Source organism: Phialemonium atrogriseum (genome assembly GCF_030411735.1).
Source record: "Phialemonium atrogriseum strain 8032-3 unplaced genomic scaffold QBC33scaffold_8, whole genome shotgun sequence".
Lineage (NCBI taxonomy): Eukaryota > Fungi > Ascomycota > Sordariomycetes > Cephalothecales > Cephalothecaceae > Phialemonium > Phialemonium atrogriseum.
The window spans coordinates 439367-460821 of NW_026848145.1; the positions used below are offsets into that span (position 1 = coordinate 439367).

A 21455-nucleotide genomic window follows, 5' to 3' on the forward strand; every position below is an offset into this window, starting at 1 on the left:
CTTTCTCCCCGGTTGGGTCTGTTCTTTTGTGGCTTTACACACAGTTGATATCAAGCTGCGACTTGTCCATGTTGATGCACTCCCACTGAGCCGTCTTGCCGCTGGGAGGAGTGACGGTGATGTTCTGGGCTCGGATGTCCCAGCATCTCTGGTCCGGGGGTCAGTTCGAGCTGTGGCTATATATCCTGCTAGGGGGCCAGGGGGGGGCAGGAAACTTACATCCGGGCTGCTGCAGACCAGGGTCCCGACCTTGGGGTCGTGCTTCTTCGACGCGGTTCCCCAGAAGTTCTTGAACGTGATGTCCGAGATGGTCAAGTTCGCCTAGCAGAGCATCCTTTCTGTCAGAGGGGTGATGTGTCTTCTCTCCAAGAGGGTTAGTCGGAGGGAGCGACATAACATACCGGATACATGTTGCACAGGGTCTGGTTCTTCTGGCCGTAGCACTGGGTGAGCTCGATGGCCCACTCGTTGTTGGTGTTTTTCATGCCGTCGTAGGTGACGTTACGGACGTAGCCGGAGCCGCCGCCGCCCGAGAGGCCCGGCTGGAAGTCGGAGTCGATGCCCGGCCAGACCTTGATGCGCGCGCCGTCCGAGGCGTCGGACATGGAGATGTTGTAGATGTACAAGTTCTCCACGATGTCGAACGAGTCGATGTACTGGCCCAGAGACCCGACTGAGATGCCGTGCGAGCCGAAGCACTGGAGCCCCTGGATCACGACGTTGGTGCTGTTGGGCTTGAAGGACACGCAGTCGTCGCCGTTGTGGACGACGGAGTTCTGGATCACCACCGAGTCGGACCGGTACGTGTCCCATCCGTCCGTGTTCTTGGCTGGATTGGAGCTTGTGCTCTGCCGGGCTGGTCTTAGTTGGTGTCTTTGTGACCGTTCGAGACGGCAAAGGGGGGGTTTTTCTTCTTACCTTGACGTTGATATCGAGATCACTGACGATGATATCTGTGCTGTTCGCAATGATGTTGAACCACTGGCAAGGTGTCAGAGTTGGGAATCTACCTCCGTCTACAACGACTCGCAGGACCACTCACGTTTGGCGAGTTGACCATGCGCAGACCAGACACGGAGCCGCCGTGAAGGCCATCCAGAACAAGGAGAATGGGCCTCAGCAGGGTCGGGTTCTTGGCAAAGGCGTCATACCAGTTCTGGCCGTTCCCGTTGATCAGGCCGACCCCGCCGCCGTAGATGTTGACGTCCCTGCCGCCGATCCTCCACATGGACGAGGAGTCCTGGAAGGGATACTTGAAAGTGTGCTCGACCCAGTAGTTCACGTCGCTGCTGAAGTTGATGGTGCCCGAGATAACCATGTCGACGCTGTCCAGGAAGGTCAAGTCGAGAGGAGACGCGATGGTGTAGGTGGCGTCGAGGACCACGGTGCCGCCATTGTTGCACTCGTGGAATGCCCTCAGGATCTTGGGCGCGTCGTCGTTGCCGGCTTTGCAGCTCGGCCTGACGAAGCAGTACCTGTTGGGATCCCGGGGGGGCGACACGGCGTGTGGCTTTCCAGGACTGAGAGGCCACGCCTTGACTTCGGGACGCTCGATGACCGGCAGACCCTTGAAGGGGCTGATGACCGCATTGGCCGCTGCGGCCAGACAGGCGACGGCGAGAGCACTCGAGGGTTGGAACATGGCAAATGGAGGTAGGTGTTTACAGGTGTGCAGTTCCTCACCTCATGGCCACGTCTCTGGGGCGGCTGCCATGGTCGTATTAAAGGCATGGGCGAGACACATCTCTGAGGCTCTCATCCTCGCTCAACATCGTCATCACCAGCCTCCCTACCCATGTAGTTGGGGCGTGTCTGCGGAGACGATGCAGGTAGTGTACCTAGACTATCGACGGGTTGGCGCCATGGAGACGAATTTTTCCGTCAGTGAGGAGCTCGGCGAGGAGACGGTCGTCTAGTGTACAGTCTTGGTCGCTAGTGTTCCTACCCTGGATGCCTGCCCTGAACATGGTGGTCCCTTGGCAGTTCGAACTCTTGTGGAGCATGGGGAATGGGGATACCTGCTTAGTGGCAGGTTCCCTCGTTGGATAGGTGCGGAGTACCCAACCTCCCCAACCTAATCCACATGGAACCTACCTTCCCGCTTGTGGGAATACCCCATTCTCCAACAGACAAACAAACACTAAGAAGGTACCGAGGTACGTAGTGTGATCTTCTCAGGGGCCATTGCGCTTCTCCATCTTTAAAGTTGTCCTCCACCGCCCCCCCCCTCCCGGAGAAATACCCGCCTGTGGATTCTCCTTCGCGGAAAATTGAACAAGCCTAACTAGGTAGTTCCTCCTACCCTCCTCTACTATTGATATACTATCTACTCCCCTCCCAGGCTAGCCTTACCCGTTGCCGCTTACCCCCAGTTTGGGATATGCCCATGCCTAGCTAACAGCATTCGTGATACATTCTCCCCGTTCCACGGCCAGGGTCCCAGCTATGATAGGTGCGGCAAAGGTGGCATAGACTATGCACGTCAACCACAGCTCCTCCCCGCATCTCTCTCTGTCATGGGCCTTGGGTCCGCCGTTTCGAGCCTTGCCTCAGTATCCGGGGCCGAGATGCTAGACTTCATCTCCACTTCCACGAGCGTGGTTTACCTTGGCTTTAGTGCAGTTCGGCCCCGGCTCAGACATACAAGTGATGCAGAGAAGGACGCCTAACCCGACCCGCAGCTGGGACTATTCTACGTGGCCCAGGATGACACGAAAGCGAACTTCGCTTTGACCTTCGGAACGAATATGCTCTGTATTCGAGGGGACTGGCGTATGCTGGCTGAGTAAGGGGTAGAGGGGTTCGAGGGGAGATTGAACGAAGTCATGGTTGCCGCAGGCAGTCTAGAGATATCCTTTCCCAAATGCTCACCCAATCACAAGCGCCATCAAGCTGAGGAAGGGCTAATAACAGAGGGCATGTCAGAGGCTGTAGGTATTACATTTTGGTTATGACCCCCTAGAACTATCGAAACAGAAGTGAATGGCGCAATGACGGGACGACGACAGGAAGACGAGATGATGGGGTGATGGGACACCAATGAGACACAGACGGGCCACCAGCCGGACAAAAGAGACACCAAAGGGCTCCCTTTACGAATTTGTCGACACCGCCCTACCGATCTTTTTCGGGCGACTACAAACGACTTGTTCACCGGGGCGTCTGCCTACGGACGAAATATTAATCTTCCCGTTCTCAACTCAAACAGTCACATTCAAGACTCTGACACTTGGGCTGCGCCGGGCAGCATAGCTTGTCCGAACTCGTCTGACGCAATTACCCCGGTGCTCTTTCTTGTGCCCCTCCCTCCCTTAGCGGGTGCCGCTATCGATTTCCATACTGTCCGACACCAACTCCTCACCCCGGACAGTCTCAGAGTCTGACACCTCATCAGCAATGTCAACTCCCAGATCGACGGGGTTGGCTCGCGCCTGGCGGGTTGGGGGGGCTGTGTGAGCGGCGCCATCCTCCTGGACCACCATATCCACCCATTCGTCCACCGACTGGACTCTCTCCTGGTGGGCTGCAGAGGAGGCTCTGCTCCCCTGGACGGCCATCTCCGCTGCCGTACCGACGGAATAGGCTCGCGCCTCCCATGCCGGGGAGTGGGCGCCGTTCTCGCGGGCCACCCTCTCTGCCCCTGGATCGACAGAGCGGCCTGGTGCCGGCGTGGCCGGGCCAGGGTCGCTGGTGTCTTCATCCGTCATTTTGGTCCTTGGGGCCGGAGGTTGGGACGGCATATGCCCAGCTGGGCTAGGACCTCCTGGGGTCCCCTCGTTTGCGAACTGGACTCGTGGGTCCAGGGATAGGATATGTGCCTGCCAGTCCATGATGGGGTCGCTGGCCTGCCTGGCCACGGCAGCAGTCTCGGCAACTGGGCTCGCGGATTGGAGTCTGTTCTGTTGGGCTGGGCCGGGGATGCTCTCCTCCGTCCGGACTCCCGGTTTGGGAGATTGGACTTTCATATTTCTGGCTGCTAGCGGGACGGGGGAGGGAACGGGGGCGTCCTCGTCTTCGTCCAGGGCGATCGGGTTGTCGCTCCGGCGGCCGGGCGGTGGGCGGCGGCGGTGGTCCCGAGTCGAGCGGCGACGGCGGCTCTGGGAAACGAATTGTAGTGATTCGTCCGAGTCGCTGCTAAGTTCAGTTGCCTTTGATCCGGCCCTTGGTTTGGGCGTTTGCTCCGGCTTGACGCTCGTCCTATCCTCGACACCGCTCTCCGGCCTTGCAATGCCCGCCCCCTTATCCCTTCTATTATCACCTCCGTCGTCATCGTCGTCGAGGTCAATGACCTCCCGGCCCTCCACATACTCGTGCTCCGCCTCCCTCGGCCCGACCATGCGGTCCTCCCGCTCGAGGAAGTCCCGCAGGTGGCCGAACAGGCGGCGCGCCATGCTCGGGGGGAAGGCGTTGCCGATCTGCCGCTTGAGGTACGCGCCGCGGAAGCGGTGCCGGACGGGGAACCCCTGCAGGCTGGCGTACTCGCGGGCCGTGAAGTCGCGCTGCCCGCCCCAGTGGTGGTTCTGCCCGCCCGAGCACGTGATGGTGTGCGGCAGCGGCGCGTCCGGGTCCCAGGAGCGCGCGTTCCACAGGCGAGGCATGTCCGCCACGTCGTGCAGGTCGTCGCCGGCGCGGAGGTGCGCGAGCGCCTCGCGCGACGTCGTGAAGGGGAGGAGGCCGCCCGCGCCGTCCTGGCTGTGCGTCGCGGAGGGGAAGTCGGGGAGCGCCTGGCCCGGGCAGGCGCCCACCATGACGAGCCGGCGCCGCGGCTGGCATAGGCCCCAGGTGTTGAAGTTGATGACTCCCCAGCGAACGGAGTAACCGTGGTCCGTGAAGCCGCCGACGAGGCCGTTGAAGTAGAGCTCAAAGCGCGTGTGCAGCATGCCGAAGGTCTGCTCCAGCGTGAAGAGCCTGGGGCGGATCTGCTCGATTACTTCGGTGCACGACATGAGCGCCGCCATGTTCTTGTCGTCGTTCTGCCCGGCGATAGTATGGGCCGGTGACCAGACCTGGCAGGGCGGGGAGAGGTGCAGGATGTCGACCCGATAGTTGATGTCCGAATCCTTGGTGAAGTCGTCCACCTCCATGAGGTGGCAGTCGACCTCGGGGAAGTTTGCCCGGTACGTCGTGACTGCGACGCTCCAGTGGTCGACGGCAAAGACGAGCTTGAACCCGGCTTGTTGGATGCCCCGAGACGCGCCGCCGGCACCGGAGAACAAGTCGCCAACTGTGTACTTCTGGCCCGGCTTGCGCATGTTGGGGCCGTCGGCCTTGGTGGCATCGCTGCCATTCCTGTCGAGGGTGACCTTATTGTCTTCATCGTCGTCGTCGTCGATGCTGATGACCTCGGGATCGAAGCCCAGCGGGCAGAACGAACCCCCCGGGATATTGCCTCCTCGCCAGTCGTTCGTCTTGGCCATGTCCCGGACCTTGTACTCGGCATCTGACATGTCCTCGTTGGCGTGGATGAGGACCCACTGGTGGGCCTTCTCCAGCTTCTTCTTGATCACGTCTCGATAGACCAGATAGTGGTGGTAGCGGCACACCAGGACTTCGTGGTGCTCAACCCATCTCTTGCCCTTGAGCCTGTAGGCGGCGTCGCCAAAGCGGAACTGGGGGAAGGGCGCATTGGTCGTCCTCAGTCCCCCGACACGGAGGCCCTCGATGTCGCTCTCGTAGACATCGATGATGGCCTGCTCCAGCCACGGTCTCGGGTCCTCCTCGTCGATGTGGCCGACCAGGCACACCTCGTTCAGCTTCCGCATAAGCTGGCCGTCGAGGTTCCTGGCGCGGGTGTAGGGCCATCCTCGGACTCTGACCCGCCCGTTCAGCCTGTTCTTGATAATGACCTGGACTTTGAGGAACTGGATTCGGAACCGGCCGAGCGGCTCCTTGAGCACGACGATGGAATCCTTCGTCACCACCACCCCACTTTGCAGGGCGAGACGTGGCATCTCCAACTCAAAGTTGTGGAGTTGAATCGATGGCGATTGCGCAGCGGCAGCAGGGGCATGAGGAGCAGCGCCGGGAATCGAGGCATTCCGCGCGCGAGGTGGGCGGGTAGGGCCATCGTCGGTCAGGTCAACATACATTATCTCCTTGACGAGGTCCGCTTCGGCCAGCATCGACTGTTCGTAGTCTTCGGCGTCGACCTCTTCCTTCTTCACCTTGCGGCTCTTCCGGGAGGCCGGCTGCTGGGCCGCGTGGATCTTCCTTGCCCTCTGGATGATGTTGACTTGGCGATCCTTGTCGGTCTGGAGGTCATCCTCGTCGTCAACCGCGATTGCGGTGTCTGGGTGCGCCCCCAGGGGTTTGGAGTCGCCCATCGTGTTTGAGCTTTCAAGATAGCTGGGAGGGTTGGATGGGAATTAGAGCCTCTTCGCTCGTGGGCTGTTATCTTGGGACTGTCAGTATCTAAAGTGCAACGGTCGGTAAATTGGACTGATGGTGGATGAATAGGGATCCAGGAAGGGAGCCTCCTGTATAAATATCCGCATCGTCACTCCGAGGAGGAATGGAAAATGAGGGTACAACTCTTGAGCTACTTGCCTTTCAATATTGCGGCTCAAAGGAAGCCCAGGCAGGAGTCGATATTTCTTGAGGTCATCTTCCGAAAGCTGGTCAGTCTTCTTTGTGAGATCAGTGATGAAGGTATCGAACTGTAAGGGAAACCTCAGTGCTATGAAAATGATTATTTGCTTCTTCTTTGGGTTCAGAAATAGACATAATCTGGATCCGCTGGCGGGAAGGGGGTGGAGGACAGACGAAGACAGGGGCGGGAGAGAGAAGTCTCCTGAGACAGCAGATGATATGAAACAGGGACGCCACTGACAAATGACCAAGGGGGAAAACTGTCTGGCTTCAGGAGAGTACAATCGGCTCACCTCACGATGGAGGATTGGGGAGGGGGAAGCTAGGGGAAAACAAAGAGGAAGCTGCGACGGGTTCAGTAAGGAGGTGAAAACCCAGCCGCCGGGATTAGGAGGGAGATGGAAAAATCCGCCGGTAAGCGGTGAAGACATACATACCTACCTGGTCACTGTGGTCAGTGAGCATATGATAAGGTAGTCGTAGGCAGGCACGGCGGGCAAGAGATTCGTACCTGACCGATTCCGGTGATCAGTGACAGGGTGAGAAAAATGTCGCCCGGCGGTGAAGATATACCTCGGGAGGTAGCTAAGTACCTAGTTACCAGCCCCAGCAAGATGAGGAACCAGTTACTAGATTCGGCGAAGGGGTGAGAAAGTTGTTACTGGATTCGGCGAAGAGATGAGAAAGCTGTTGCTGGGATCAGTGAGGAAGCGACGAAGCAGTCAGTCACGACTGTGAAGCGATAAGCACCAACGTAGTTGCCAAGATTAGGGAAGAGAGAGAAGACTGTCACCAGGGATGGCAAGAGTCTGAAGAGGATATGAGGAAGCAGTTGTCAGAGGTAGTGGAGAAGTGGGAAAGTTGTCACTGCACGGCAAAGAACTAGCCGCTGGGCTGGTAGAATAATGAGAAAGCTATTACTAGGGCCAGCTACGAGATGAGGACGCTGTCAAGATAGAGAGATGCCTCAGGGGTAAAGAAGCTGTTGCTGGCAAATGGGCGATAAACTAGAATGTTGTCGTCAATGGATGGTATGTCACTGACGATAAAGGGCCACAGCACAGGGCTTAGACAGTTAGAGGGTCGAACAATCGAAAGTTGTAGGTTGCACGGGAAAGAACGACCGGATTCGATCCCTGTCAGGAGGCTCACGGGATGAGGCGATAGAGTCAGCCCGACTTAACATGGAGAGGGAAAGCCGAAGTCTTCAGGCGCCATTGGAACGCGTGGCTAGATATGCTACTGAAGGATCAAAGAAAGGGGAGGCGCGGATGATATTGGAAGGCAGGAAGGGGGAGATGTCAACAAATACCGGACAAATGAGAGGAAGATGGCCATGAAAAACCAGATATAAAGTAGAGAGATCATGCAAGCAGTTTGTTGTTGTGGTGAAATGGCCAAGCAAATGCACCTAGACAATCATCAGGGGTGTAAAGTAGAGAAGACATCCTGCAGGTCAAACAGAGCCACACAAATAGCTTCCAGCCCAACCAGTTACTACCCAAACGTATCGTTATATCAATCTCGCTTATGACAGGACTGCGCTATGTCGATCTGGGGCTCTGTCAGCTGGTTGCTCTGCAAGGCACTGCAATGGGGCAGCAGCTTCGAGATGCTGAGCCGTGGAACGGGGTCATACTATTTCGGCTTCAGACGGCTGGAGTCCTAGTAAAGTCGATTATAGAGAAGCAAGTCCCTGATCTGCAAAGACTCCATTTGCATGGTGGTACGCAGAGCCTCCCATCCCAGGCAGTAGCGGGGCATTATCCAAACCTTAAGAAACTCCAGATCACACTGTCTCCGACTGGCTATAGGATGGATGAGTTTGGGACCATGAGCGCCATAGCTGTCAGAAAGCCAAAGAGGATTTCCAGGCGTTGAAATGGCTACCTGTTGAGTGGTGGGTGAGTAAATCTCTCCCGCTCCCCCCCTTTCCCTCTTGAAAGAGGAGGCCTGAAGTCACATTACTCTTCAAGTGCTACCTTGCTTGCGTACTGCCAGAATTCTAGGATAGACCTGAGACCTGAAGAATTGCCAAGCTAAGAGAAACAAAGAAGACGTTGCCAAGTCAGCTGTCTCGAACAGGTTGGCTTAATCGGATTCTCATTCCCATGGAAATCGCTGAAGTGGTTGGTTGCCTGCTGCGATTCAAATTGGGTTTTCCTGGCTCTCCTTCGTCCCAGGGAGCATCCGGACTGTCCATGACTTTCGTGGGATTAATGATATGATCATCGCATCAAGGTACCCATGCCATAGTTTGAGGCTGGCCTTGACAGTGGACGCTTGCATATGGTCGATTATAAGTCGATCAGGACTCAGGAGAGAGATCACAAATCTATCTCCACACTGCCCTCCTGAGTACGGCCGTGCGCCTGGACACCTACATGAACGGCCCGATGGGCGGCATGATGAGCGGCCCGAATATGGGATACACCCCATACATGCCGATGCCCATGTATCCGTACGGGATGCCGTAATGCCGTACCTAAATACGTATACGCCCTCGCCGCTAGGCCAATTTTCTAGCCTTGATCCCGAACCTGTTGCAGCTGCCTCTAGTGCCCCTATCCTGCCTCCCGCCAAAAAGAGAAAGGCTGGCGCAACTGTCCCGAAAGCTGGTGCAGCTGTACCGGAAGCAGGTGCAGCTGTCCCGCATCACGACCCAGCAGACGACACCATGGTCAACGAGGCCCGGGTACTGGCTGCAATGCTGCCCGGAATGACAGAGCGCGAGATGGCGCGGACGGCGCGCATGTTCCGGAACCTGGGGATGGTAATGGAGAGGCGGCTTGCGGAAGTGCGGAAGGAGCGCGAGGCTCGCGAGGCCACGGAGAGACGGCTTGCGGAAGTGCAGAAGGAGCGCGAGACTCGCGAAGCCGAAGCGGTGGCCCTGTAAATATTGCCAGTCACGCCGTCTCCTTTCTTTACGGGCGTTGCGAGGATGGTTAGTTTGTCTTCAGGCTTGCGAGGACGAACAGGCGTCCCTTTACGGACTAATTACTGGTGATACCAATTAGATGATCCTTGTCACTTGTCAGGGGGTTGGGTCACGTGGTGGGGTTTTTGCTGTGGGTAACGAAAATTTTCCCTTGATCTGCCCATGTCCACCTTGTTTCCTCATTTTCCTTCATCATGTCGAACACAACGTCAACTCCAACGCCCGACGATGGAGAAGAACATGTGAAGTCATGGGAAATTTGCCCCAGGAACCATGATCAGCTCTACTGATAGGACTGGAAACATTACTCCTTAGTCACAGATGTTGTGCTATTGAGGAACATGGGGAGCAGAGGCTGACCTGCTGGTACCCTAACTGGGAGGATCATCACCAAAAGCACTCCAACAAATTTGGCCAGGCAGATGATAAGGCCTCCCGAACGTTCGTGGCTGTCCAAGGCGACCCAGGCACACCTGTTGGGCTTGCAGCGCGTTGGATGGGCGAGACTGACATTGCCCTAGCCAAGCTCAACGACGGGGTCATTTTCGAGAATAACTTCAAGGAGATGGTCTTCTCGGCGAAAACATCTATCCACTCTGACGACCAGTGGATGGCTGATTCGTTCATCATTGATTCAGCTCTGGCATGCGTCTACCGTCATCATAAACCGCGTACTGCTAGCTCAGAATCAAGTATTATCCCAAAGGTACGGTATTCAATAATTTGCGGCTCCCCTACAGTCGATTATCCCCCGACCCACTGAGAATGATGACCTTTCACTGTCAATAACCTCGACTTCCTAGCATTCTGCTGCGGAAAAACGAATAACTGATTTCAAAATACCCTCCCTAATGCCATTACCTTGAAAGACGTTTTGCTGAACGTTGGCTAACGCTCTTTTCTGCTCTGCAGGCTACGTTGGAGATACCTATCAAGGGTTTGCAAGGTCTCTGGGGAGATTCTCAGGGGAATTATCCGGCAGTACTGAAGTCCATACTGAAGTCCAGCGCTCTTGGCCGTGAACTGTCAACTCAGCACTGCCAATGTGACTCGATGGCAGCCGTGTCCTAGCTAATTCCCTTGCACTGTACAGCACATCAATCCTCTATGGCACGCTCCTTAAGATGCGTAGGTAAGGGAACGAGCGACCGTATTATCATCATCCACACCTCCTAGCCGACATTTCATTGCCCTCGCCGTGTTCTAAGTGGGACAGGTGCTGTCGAAGTGAAGGGGGAAATTCCAGGACGCTTGGGGTTGATCCCTAGATACCACCTAACTACTGCATGCTATCGTAGCCAAGGAAAACCTTTCCCAACGCTGTCTTGTCAATGATGAGAGCGAGGGTTAGATTGATGATTAGGTAGCAAACAATGAAACAGATAAAGAGCAAAACGGTCATATTGAAAACTGATATTCCATTTGAGATCCGACTGTTGTGAAGTCTTGACCCCACCAATCCCAAAAAAAAAAAAAAAAAAAAAAAAATCCGAGTCTCAGGGGCTAGGGAAGTGTGGAAGAGAACACGGCCCGCAGGACAGCTTGGAAGGTTCCTTAGAGTGAGCTGATCCTTCCAAGTGTTTCTATGTATGTACTGTACATACCAATATCTTGGGTCACCCAGGTTTAAGTTTTTTTTCTTCTTCAACCACAAAAGCAATCATACCCCTCGAACCTTCCACTTTAGGTTTCATGCCACACCCCACACACGCAGCTTGCACCTACCTTGCAGGTAGGCATGGCACACAATCGCAAGTTGGAATTCCTCAACATGACACCAACTGATCTTCAAAGCAAAGACGTGGACATAGACAGCAACAGCTGTGACCTCGGGGGCCTTGAGCCACAGCAGTTTGTGACGATTTCCGCGGGATACGTCTCGTCTATTTGCCTGTTTTACTCCTCTTCGTTCCTTCCACACTGGACAATCTGATAACCCTCACATCGACCCCTCCCTCGCATACTCACTTGCCGGGGCCATAGATGTCCCTGCCCGCGTGATTCATCACAGTTCAAGACAACCTGAAGGCTATTATTCACTGGAAGCTTGAGGTGGCGAAATCTGAAGAGCCGTGTTCTCTTCTATCCCCTAGACACATTTCCCCTCCTCTATTTGGGAGCTGCTTCTTCCACTCTTATCCTCTTCTTCAGCATCTGAGTGCTGGTGGCTATACTTCAATGTCCACAATATCTGCTCCAACAGACTGAGACGACTATCTTTATCCACGTGTTCATCAAGATGCGGACTCGCTCAGCTGCTCACAAAGCAACCGAGGTTGCCGCTGAAGATGCTGCAATCGGCCCAACCATCATGAGCCCCCTGGACCCAAAACCAGCTGTCAACGGCCCCAAACCTCCCCCAAGACCGAAGAGAAAACGGTCAACTCCCTCAACCACTCAACCAGTGAAGGGGGGATGGGATGTTCTTCCCCATGGCATGGGCACACTGCCTACAGCTGGGATTGCGACTGGCCATCCCCAGGCTTCTCATGATTTGGATACGGCCAATGTCCGAGATACCAGCTCTATCCGGGTGGCTGAGACAGCAAAGGCGACAAAGACGACAGGCGGTGGCCCCACACGCCAGGCTCGCTTAGTCCTGAGGGTCACAAAGGTTGCTGCGCAGACTCCAAAGGAAGAAGACGCCCCTACCAAAGGCAGCTCAGTCGCAGAAATTGCTGCCACCGGTAGTGAGAAGCTCAAAAATGAGGATAAGGAGGAGGTACATCCTACGGGAGGGGAAGGGGAAGGGGAAGGGGGCGAAGATGGCCGTCATGCCAAACGCCGGAGGATCACCAGAGCTGCGACTAAAGCAGCTCAATATACAGCCCTTGTTAACCAGGAGACGGAAGCTCCGAGTGTCAGCAATGTGAAGTGTGCCACAGCTGTGGGAAGCAACAAATCAAACAAGGATGAGCCCTCCGAGATTACGATTGTTCCTCAGCCTGATCCCGATTTCAGAATGAGAGTCAAAAGGGGCGCTGGTAATCCGTATGGGTTGACCCCTGGATACTCACCTTACCCACACCGATCAGGACCTACTCCCGAAGCATGCGAGAAAGTCCACACAATCCTGACCGAGCTTCATGGCCATGTGACTCAACCACGAAAGGCCCCAGCCCCATCACTCGAGGTTGCTGGGTGTGGTGAAGTGCCCTCGGTGCTAGATGCCTTGCTGCGAACGCTCATAAGCGGCAACACTCTGATGGCCAGAGCTGACGAGGCTATTAGAGGGTTGGTGAAGAAATTCGGTATTCTCGAGGATGGCATCGGCGCTGGTAGCATCAATTGGAACAAGGTCCGACTCTCCTCACTGGAGGATCTCGTTGGCGCTATCAAACCAGCTGGATGCGCACAGGTTAAGGGGGGGCAGATCAAGGCAATTCTGGACATGGTCCATGAGGAGAATATGGCACGGGCAGAGGCACACATGGAAGCCAAGGCCACGGAGACAGACGCCCCTGTGGCAGGCGCGGAGAACGAGTCTGAAGGCCAGAAGGCGTTGGAGGTGGAGAAGGCAAGCCAAAGCATCCTCTCTCTTGATCATTACCACAGCATGAACAGAGAGGATGCCATGGCTGGATTCCTGAAATATCCAGGTATCGGAGTCAAGACAGCTGCATGCGTCATTCTCTTTTGCTTGCGTATCCCCTGCTTTGCAGTCGACACCCACGTCCACAGGTTCTGCCAATGGCTAGAATGGGTCCCCGCAAAAGCCACTGAACTGGACAGCTTCAACCACGGCGAGTTCAAAGTCCCAGACCACTTGAAGTACGGGTTGCACCAGCTCTTTATCCGCCATGGCCAACAATGCTTCAAGTGCCGAAAGGCAACCAAGCCGGGCACAAGCGACTGGAATGAGGCGCCAGACTGCCCCCTTGAGCACCTGCTTGACAGAAGCAAGGACAGAGACAAGGATATGGAAGGAACACCCGAGACGTTGGAGGAGTAGCCGCCCTAGGAGGAGAATGGAGTATGGCTTGCTTGCTTGTGACAAGGTGCCTGGGATCTCAAATTCTGACCTGCCAGATTAGGAGATTATAAAGAAGATACCTACCTACCTAGGTACCTAGTTTTGGCGACTTAGAAAATTCACTCCACTCTGCTCAGATCTGGTTCCTGATTCTTAGCTTTTTTAATCTCTGCCATCCCAGGACAGATCCTTGATTCCATTGTACGGATCTGTAGAGAGGGAGAGGTTGAGGAAGGTCAGATACCTTAGCTCTTTGGGTTCCGTGGCAGCTGCGCACAGCTGCAAATACCCCACTATCACTGAAGAAAGTCGAGTGTGCAGGGATCTTGATAGATTTCTCCGACGCGTGCTCGTGCCGAGCATTTTCCATAACGCGACCTGACCGGGATCCTGTCTGCCGAACCTCCACTGGCCGGACCCAGACTTCCTCCTATAAATCCAAATCTTTTCCATTCTTGCATTTTCTTCCAGAGAGGCGAAATAAAAGTTGCAGTATTGTGGGAGGAACTAGGTAGATTCCCGGTTACATGGCCGGAGAATCACCTCGTTGTTCTCTGCCTCTCACTTCTTTCACGGTTTCACCCCTCTCACCATCGATTTCCTCCCACTCCAACCGACCCCACGCCGAACCCTCCCACGCTGACCAGCTGGTTCCCTCACCTTCCGCCAACTTCCCTAATCGGAGTCTCAAGAGCGCTTTCCCGACGTCATCGCCTCACGGCATGACCTGCGCCCCGCCAAGATGCTGCCCCCGGCCGAGCTGTACAGCATGATTATGGAGGACTACCATAAGCTGGAAGAAATACCACCGGAAGCACACCTACTCTGCCCCAAGGTAGATGATGACGATTGCGAAAATTACGATGACCTTGACGACCCTGGAGACATCTCAGCGGAGGAGAAAAAACGGAGGCTCGAGGACGCTAAGAAGCGACACGAAATCACCTACCGGTTATGTTTCCTGATGGGCCTCAGCGAAGAGCAGGGAAGTACTTGGATAGAGGTCTGGGCTAAGCGCCTCGAAGGATTTCTCACCAGGTGCGACCGCTGCGTGAGAAGCTGGCACCTGGGTCGAGAGCCATTCCTGAAGCTCACCATGGAGTATGTGGCCACCCGCCACCATCCCGAGGCGAATGTTGTAGCTAACATATTTCCAGCCTTTTCGACGATGATATCCGCGGTGTCATGGAGGAGAAGCTCAACCATTTCGACAAGGTCCGGATAGACGCTGGCGTCGAGGAAGCGGAACGACTCATCAAGGAGCATGGGCCGCTGAACGCGACCAGAATGGCTCGTTTCAGCATCTCAGCCGTCATCGCGCTCTTCGAGTCATTATGCAACATGCCATATCTGAGCAACCCAGAGAACCGCGTAAAGTTCAACTTCGTGTTCGAGAAAATGCAGCAGAAGAAGCCGCTCCGAACGCAGGGAGGCCTTATCCCCACCATGACATACTTCCTCTTCGACAAGGACTACTATCGGAACATGTTCGCCAGGACGGGATGGGAGATTCTTGCGCCTGGGTCCGTTTCCCAACAAGTGTGGGACTGGGCGGTGCATGACAACTTGGTGGAAGCCATAACAGATGCGTCTTACGCAAGAGGGACGCCCACCGCGGAGAAAATATCAACGTTCTGGCAAGGGTTCCTCCTTATCCTGAATGCCCTGAGCGAAGAACGGGTTGTACACTCGCTCCGGGCCATGGAAGTGCAGCCGAGTGTCTATCATCTCGCCCTGGACCACACTAGGACTGACTCGGACCAGGCGCTCGCACTTGTCATGAAGGGACTCCGTGCTCTGATGGAGAAGTCGCCCAAGGCCTTCTGGGCCGCATATGACCAAGTGACACCTAACCAGCTCGCAGAAACGATATTTGTGAGCCCTGCTTTCCGGCCGTTGCTCGCTCAGTCTTTGGCGCCCGAAATGATGGTCCAAGAGGGTGATAATGCCACGCCGGCGCTGGCAGCGTGGGTGGAAGCCTCGGTCAAGTCGCTTCCCATAAGCCGCAGAACCGAGCTCTGCGAATATCTCCTGCGCCATCTCTTCGACAAGTTCAGGGTCGATCCGACTTGCACTCCGGACGGTCAAGCCACTTGCACTCTGGCCGGCCTGAAGGCCCTCCATGTGACCCTGGAGGGCTTCCTCGATCCCAGCGCAAGAGTGGATTCCGGAACCTCTCTCATATACATCAACACGCTCATCAACCTCGTCGTCAAGTACAACGAGGTCATAGTTAGCTCTGCCGAGCGGCGCCCGGGCGATAGGTACGATGTCGGCCTGTCCAGCACGGCCGTTGCCACCATCCACTCGGCTCTCGCACTCGACTCGAAGGCCATCCGGGTCGAGTGGAATGCGATCCACGAGACGGGCGGGGCGCAGCAGACCCTGGAGAGGCGATCCGGCCAATTATGGGAGTCCTTCACCGAGATGCTCTGGCCGGGTAGGGTTGAGTTAGCCAGGGCCATGCTCATGGCAATCATGCCTCTGCGGAGTATCGAGCAGTTCAAGCCGCCCAGGGGCGAAAGGTTGGACGACGGTCCTAAGAAGCAGTTCAACCAGAGATTCCAGAAGGCTACGGCAGCAATAGGGACGATGCTCCGGCGGTTGTCTGACTTCAACCCTGGTGATCTGCACATGTTCTGTGCCGAGATTCCCGGCCGGACAATCTACCCCATTGTGGCATCCCTCATTCACGGCGAGGACGTCATCAGGGAGGCCGGTATAGACCTGCTCAAGGCCATCACTGGTGAAGCCTCGCGTTCCAATGCCGTGAACAAGATGCTCGAAGAGTATTTCAGTCCCTTCTTGGACGCCTTTTCGGGGGCGGTGAAGACCGTTACCATCGACAAAGACTCCAACAATCCTTTTACTCCCGTTCCGCCCACTCTGCAACTTAGCGCAGATATCATGAACGGTCTGTGCGACCCGTCCGTAGGCCTACTGAGATCAAGGACCTTGACGCAGGGAGAGCTCGGGGCGCTTAGACGCTGGTGGCAGTCCGAATGGCATTGCCTGAACCATTCGTTTAGGACCATTAAAACATGGCATGAGCGGAATGATAAGAGGACGCTGGAGGACTTTTTCCGCACGGCGATGGAACTTGCTGACAAGTTCCTCGACCAAGACGGTCTCATGGCATCAGTCTTTAGCCGCCTAGACAGAACTAGCAACACGGCTCATTCGCGCGGCGATGCAACCGCCGCAGCTCTGGGAGATGTGCTTGAGCCACCCCGGGTCTGTTCGATCGGAATAGTGGGCATGCTGCAGATTCGCGATCCGTATCTGGTCTCCATGACGGTCAGCGTCCTCGTCAAGCTGCTTCGGCGGTTGCGGGAGCAGAAAATGGTACTGCCGCATCAGCCGACTGCCATGATCCTGAACAGCTGCAAGATGACGGAGAAGGGGGAATATGCGTCGAAGACGAACTTGAACGATACCCAGCGGGTCGAGATCTTGAAAGCCTTCGGGGCAGACGTTGAGGACGAAGATGACGAGCTCCAATATCTCGGCAGAGCGCCCCCCAAATCACAGGACAAGGAAAAGGTGAAGAGGCAGAGCAGGCTTGATTTCTCAAAGGCCGCCGAGTCGAGCAGGTCTGCCCTTCGCACCAACCGAGAAGACGTTGTCGACTTGACCAGCTCGGTCGACAAGTACCGGCCAACCCTTGATAAGATCAAGGCTCGCCAGGCGTCCAAGCCCGACCAGAGGCTATTGCTCGCAACTCAAGCCTCGATTAAGGAAGCTAGACTTAAGGAGAAAGCAGAGAAGGCCAAGAGAGATGCCGAAGCAATCGCCAAAGCGAAAGCCCTGCGTGCACCCCCTAAGATCGTTCCGGGCGAGGGCTCTGGACTCCAGGGCATCGCCGGCGTCAGGGGCAAGGATCATTCGCAAGGCGGTCAGAAGGACCAGATCATGGTCGGCAGCTCGTCTGAGGACGAGGACGAGTCGGACGATGATGCCGCGTTGCTCAACCAGGGCAGGGCCGGCCAGAAGATGATGGATGAAGCTGCTCGTCGTCAGCAACGAGCGATGCTCGCAGAGAAACGTCCTGTCAAGAAGACCAAGCTGCAACGGTCTGCGAAGGATATGCGTGCTCGCCTCATCCCGCCCATGGATGTCCTGCACGAGGCCATCCTGCAATGGGACATCTTCCACACGGGCAACGACCCACCCAACGGTGTTCAATGCTCCAACGTTGCTAATGCTTACTTGAGCCCCCACGAGTACAAGCAGACGTTCCTACCCCTCCTCATCTACGAGGCCTGGCGTTCGTTTGTGACGTCCAAGGACGAGTCCACGTCGAGACCGTTCGGCATCAAGGTGGTCAATCGCATGTCCGTCGACAGATTCCTAGAGGTCACCACATCCATGCCCCTCACGCCAACCAGGGACCGAAGCTTGGGAGAGGGCGACATCATCCTCCTCTCCAAAGGACAGGATCCGCTCCGGCAGAGCGATCTTCCTCATTGCCTTGCCCGTATCTGGAAGACGACCTACAAAAAGGAGTCGGTCGAGGTCGTGTACCGCCTAATCGGCAAGAACAACCAGATCCTTCCCGTCCTGCTCCCTGGGGCCGACTTCTACGCCGTCAAGATCACCAACATGATAACCATCGAGCGAGAGTATGCGTCCCTCGAGAGTCTGCAGTACTATGATCTCATGGACGAAGTCCTGAAAGCCGAACCGTCTCCGATCCTTCGCTTCGGAAGCCAGGCGGTTGAGGATGTCGTGAAGAACTATCACGTCAACCCGGGTCAGGCAAAGGCGATTCTGAACGCAAAAGAGAACGACGGCTTCACGCTCGTCCAGGGACCTCCCGGAACGGGCAAGACAAAGACAATCGTTGCCATGGTCGGCGCGCTGATGACCGGCGTGCTCAAGTCTCCCAACGACGCAGTGGCCATCACTCGCCCGGGGGCTGGCCCGTTGGGAGGCCCTAGCCCATCAAATCGGAGCCCTTCGAAGAAGCTCCTCGTCTGCGCACCTTCCAATGCCGCCGTGGACGAACTCGTTGTCCGTCTCAAGGCCGGCGTCAAGACCATGAACGGCTCGTTCCATAAACTCGAAGTCATCCGCCTCGGGCGTAGCGAGGCCATCAACGCCGCGGTCAAAGACGTCACCCTGGACGAATTGGTCAAAGCTAGGATGAGCGCCGAGATGGAAAAGAACGGCAACGTCAGCGACAGGGAGCGGATGCATCAGGAAGCCGCCGAGGTCAAGCAGAAGCTCGCCGATCTGCGACCTCAGCTCGAGGCTGCCAGAGAGAGCACGGATAGGGGCTCGTGTCTCAAGCTGCAGCGGGAATTCGACGAGCTCAAGCGGCGACAGGCGCACATCGGCGCCAGGATCGACGCCGCCAAGGACAATGGCAATACCTACGCACGAGAGGTCGAGATTAAGCGTCGCCAGATCCAACAAGAGGTCCTGGATAAGGCCCAGGTGCTATGCGCCACCCTAAGCGGCAGCGGGCACGAGATGTTCAAGAATCTGAACGTCGAGTTTGAGACAGTCATCATTGACGAGGCGGCGCAGTGCGTGGAACTAAGTGCGCTCATCCCTCTCAAATACGGCTGCTCGAAATGTATCCTCGTCGGAGATCCCAAGCAGTTGCCGCCCACCGTCCTCTCGCAGTCTGCCGCTCGTTTTGGATACGATCAGAGTTTGTTCGTCCGGATGCAACAAAATCATCCGGACGAAGTCCATCTACTCGACCGGCAGTACCGCATGCACCCAGAGATCAGTCGATTCCCTAGTCAGGAATTCTACGAGGGTCGTCTGGAAGACGGCGCCGATATGGCGCAGCTACGGGCGCAGCCGTGGCACCAGAGCGGTCTTCTGGGGCCCTACAGGTTCTTCGATGTCCGAGGCGTCCAGGAACGAGGCAACAGGGGCCAGTCTCTGGTCAACGCCGAGGAACTCAAGGTTGCAATGCAACTCTACGACCGATTCCGTATCGACTATAGTAAGCTCGACCTCAAAGGGAAGATCGGCATCATCACTCCATACAAGGCGCAACTATTCGCACTGCGCCAGCGCTTCACGGACAGATACGGCGAGGGCATCACGGAGCAGATCGAGTTCAACACCACGGACGCGTTCCAGGGCCGCGAGTGCGAGATCATCATATTCTCCTGCGTCCGGGCCAGTCCAACCGGAGGCATCGGTTTTATGACGGACATCCGCCGGATGAACGTCGGACTGACTCGAGCGAAGTCGTCCTTGTGGATTCTTGGAGACTCGCGCGCCCTCGTCCAGGGCGAGTTCTGGGCAAAGTTGATCACAGATGCAAAGCACCGTAATCTCTATACGAACGGCGACGTTATGGCACTGTTGAAGCAGCCGGATGCACAAGTACGAGGCTCCCTACCTCCTCCGACTGCATCGCCCTATGCTAACCAGTCTCGGCAGGCTCCTCAGCCTCGGCGGTCTGCTACTCCTCTTGATGTGCAGATGGGCAATACTTCTGACCCTCCCCAGCGACCACCGTCGCAAAATTCTATCCCGTCTCGGTCCACCACTCCGCTGCAGACGGCCAATGCTCCTGGCCCTCACCAGCGACCACCATCACGACAATCCATTCCGCCTCCTGGGCGTCGGCAATCGGTAGAGATGACCGATGCTCCTAACCTTCCCCAGCGACCTCCGTCACGACAATCCATCCAGCCTCCTGAAGCTCCGGCTGCACATCGAGCCGTCGAGAAACCAGGACCTCGAAGACCACACTCCTCATACGGGGCACCAATCATTGGAGGCTTCGATGCTAATGGGCAGGCCATACCCGTCACCCCACATGAGGTTGACCGTCCCGTTGTGCACGCCTCGCGGGCACCGGAACCGGGTTCCAGCGCCGGGAAGAAGCGGCCCCTGGACGCCAGTGATAATACTCACCCGGCGGCGAAGAGAGTAGGTCAAGGCTTTGAATAATCGACTGCCAGCACTTGGGAATGACTAAATTGGAAACCGTAGATGCTCAACGCGCCCTCGATTCTGCGAGGAGCTCAGAGGGCTCCAAGAGCCCCCAAGGCCTATAGGCCTCCTCCACCGCCCACCGATCCATCTGCGATGGAAGTCTTGGGCTTGGTTCCTCCGCAACGGCCCCCACCCCCTCCCTCTGCCCCACCCCCTCCTCGGGTTCCCCCTAGAGGCCCCGCCAATAACCAACAACGCGGGCCCTCTTCAACACATCCAGAGAGACCGGGACCCCATCCCAACCCACCGAAGGTTAGTTGGCGGCATTCGTCTGTCCCGCAACGTGACACTGGCGGCCTGACATTGGAAACAGAGACCCAACGGTCCCCATAAGAAACCGGCTGCGGATCCATTCATCAGGAAGAAACCTAATAAGCGGTAATTATACCGAGGACCCCCCTTTGTACAACCTATTGTTCCAATGTACGACTACGGATATCCCTTGCTATGATGCATAGGCGAGGCGTTTACTTTGTGTCTCATAAGAGGCGGATGGCATTTCAAAATCCTATTCAGCATATCTTTTTGCATGGCCATAATTTGGTCAGTCACGCAGCACAGCACAGAGATGGCGTTGAAGGCTTTGCAGGTCAACAAACGGACAAGGGAAAAGCAAGTCAGTTCGGTTCGTTTCATCAGCATGGAATCACGGCGAGATTCCTTAGAAGTTGGTCAGGGCACGGATGGCATATTCCCTTTTTTTCCGTATATCTGGCCAGGGCCTTGGGGACGACCAAGCACCAGACGATATTCCGGTGGCATTTGGAGGCGTTTTTGCCTGTTGTTTTTCTTCTCTTTGGCTCGCGTTTTGCCTTTTGCATCCGTGGGACCTGGACAGAGAGAGAGTTTGACGCGACGCATGTCGCCCCCTATTTAGGCTTTTCCCCCTCCCCCCACTCGGTATGGTACCTCGAAAAACGACTTGGTACTAGACCGGTGGTGCAGATGGCTCATGGGAGAGCAGGTGCTACTGCTAATGGTTCCGTG

At 56.1% G+C, this 21455-nt stretch overlaps 7 protein-coding genes across 7 annotated transcripts; 4 read left to right on the forward strand and 3 right to left on the reverse strand.

The window, feature by feature from the left end:
- QBC33DRAFT_489026 (putative exopolygalacturonase protein) lies at positions 1-2139 on the reverse strand. Its single transcript, XM_060425441.1, has 5 exons — positions 1043-2139; positions 919-981; positions 402-848; positions 220-321; positions 1-148 (listed from the first exon to the last, which is right to left on the reverse strand). The coding sequence occupies exons 1-5, from the start codon at positions 1640-1642 to the stop codon at positions 35-37; spliced, it is 1326 nt and encodes a 441-aa protein (XP_060285031.1). The 5' UTR covers positions 1643-2139; the 3' UTR covers positions 1-34.
- A 917-nt stretch (positions 2140-3056) lies between these two features.
- On the reverse strand, positions 3057-3976 carry QBC33DRAFT_533799 (uncharacterized protein). Its single transcript, XM_060427489.1, has one exon. It carries the CDS (start codon positions 3963-3965, stop codon positions 3312-3314), a length of 654 nt encoding a protein of 217 aa, XP_060285032.1. The 5' UTR covers positions 3966-3976; the 3' UTR covers positions 3057-3311.
- A 331-nt stretch (positions 3977-4307) lies between these two features.
- Positions 4308-5951, reverse strand: QBC33DRAFT_426299 (S-adenosyl-L-methionine-dependent methyltransferase; the record flags this gene model as incomplete). The annotated part of the gene is made up of 1 exon (XM_060424143.1): positions 4308-5951. A coding segment is annotated over one exon (1644 nt), but the record flags the coding sequence as incomplete, so codon positions are not given.
- A 2072-nt stretch (positions 5952-8023) lies between these two features.
- Positions 8024-8641, forward strand: QBC33DRAFT_361627 (uncharacterized protein). Its single transcript, XM_060423925.1, has one exon. The coding sequence runs from the start codon at positions 8119-8121 to the stop codon at positions 8467-8469; it is 351 nt and encodes a 116-aa protein (XP_060285034.1). The 5' UTR covers positions 8024-8118; the 3' UTR covers positions 8470-8641.
- A 624-nt stretch (positions 8642-9265) lies between these two features.
- Positions 9266-10514, forward strand: QBC33DRAFT_513751 (uncharacterized protein; the record flags this gene model as incomplete). Its single annotated transcript, XM_060426003.1, has 4 exons — positions 9266-9480; positions 9848-10182; positions 10220-10232; positions 10439-10514. The coding sequence occupies 4 exons, from the start codon at positions 9266-9268 to the stop codon at positions 10512-10514; spliced, it is 639 nt and encodes a 212-aa protein (XP_060285035.1).
- Positions 10515-12275: 1761 nt separating this feature from the next.
- Positions 12276-13799, forward strand: QBC33DRAFT_533809 (DNA glycosylase). Its single transcript, XM_060427490.1, has one exon. It carries the CDS (start codon positions 12489-12491, stop codon positions 13476-13478), a length of 990 nt encoding a protein of 329 aa, XP_060285036.1. The 5' UTR covers positions 12276-12488; the 3' UTR covers positions 13479-13799.
- Positions 13800-14101: 302 nt separating this feature from the next.
- Positions 14102-20639, forward strand: QBC33DRAFT_361645 (uncharacterized protein). Its single transcript, XM_060423926.1, has 2 exons — positions 14102-14600; positions 14657-20639. Exons 1-2 carry the CDS (start codon positions 14242-14244, stop codon positions 20421-20423), a joined length of 6126 nt encoding a protein of 2041 aa, XP_060285037.1. The 5' UTR covers positions 14102-14241; the 3' UTR covers positions 20424-20639.
- Positions 20640-21455: the final 816 nt, after the last annotated feature.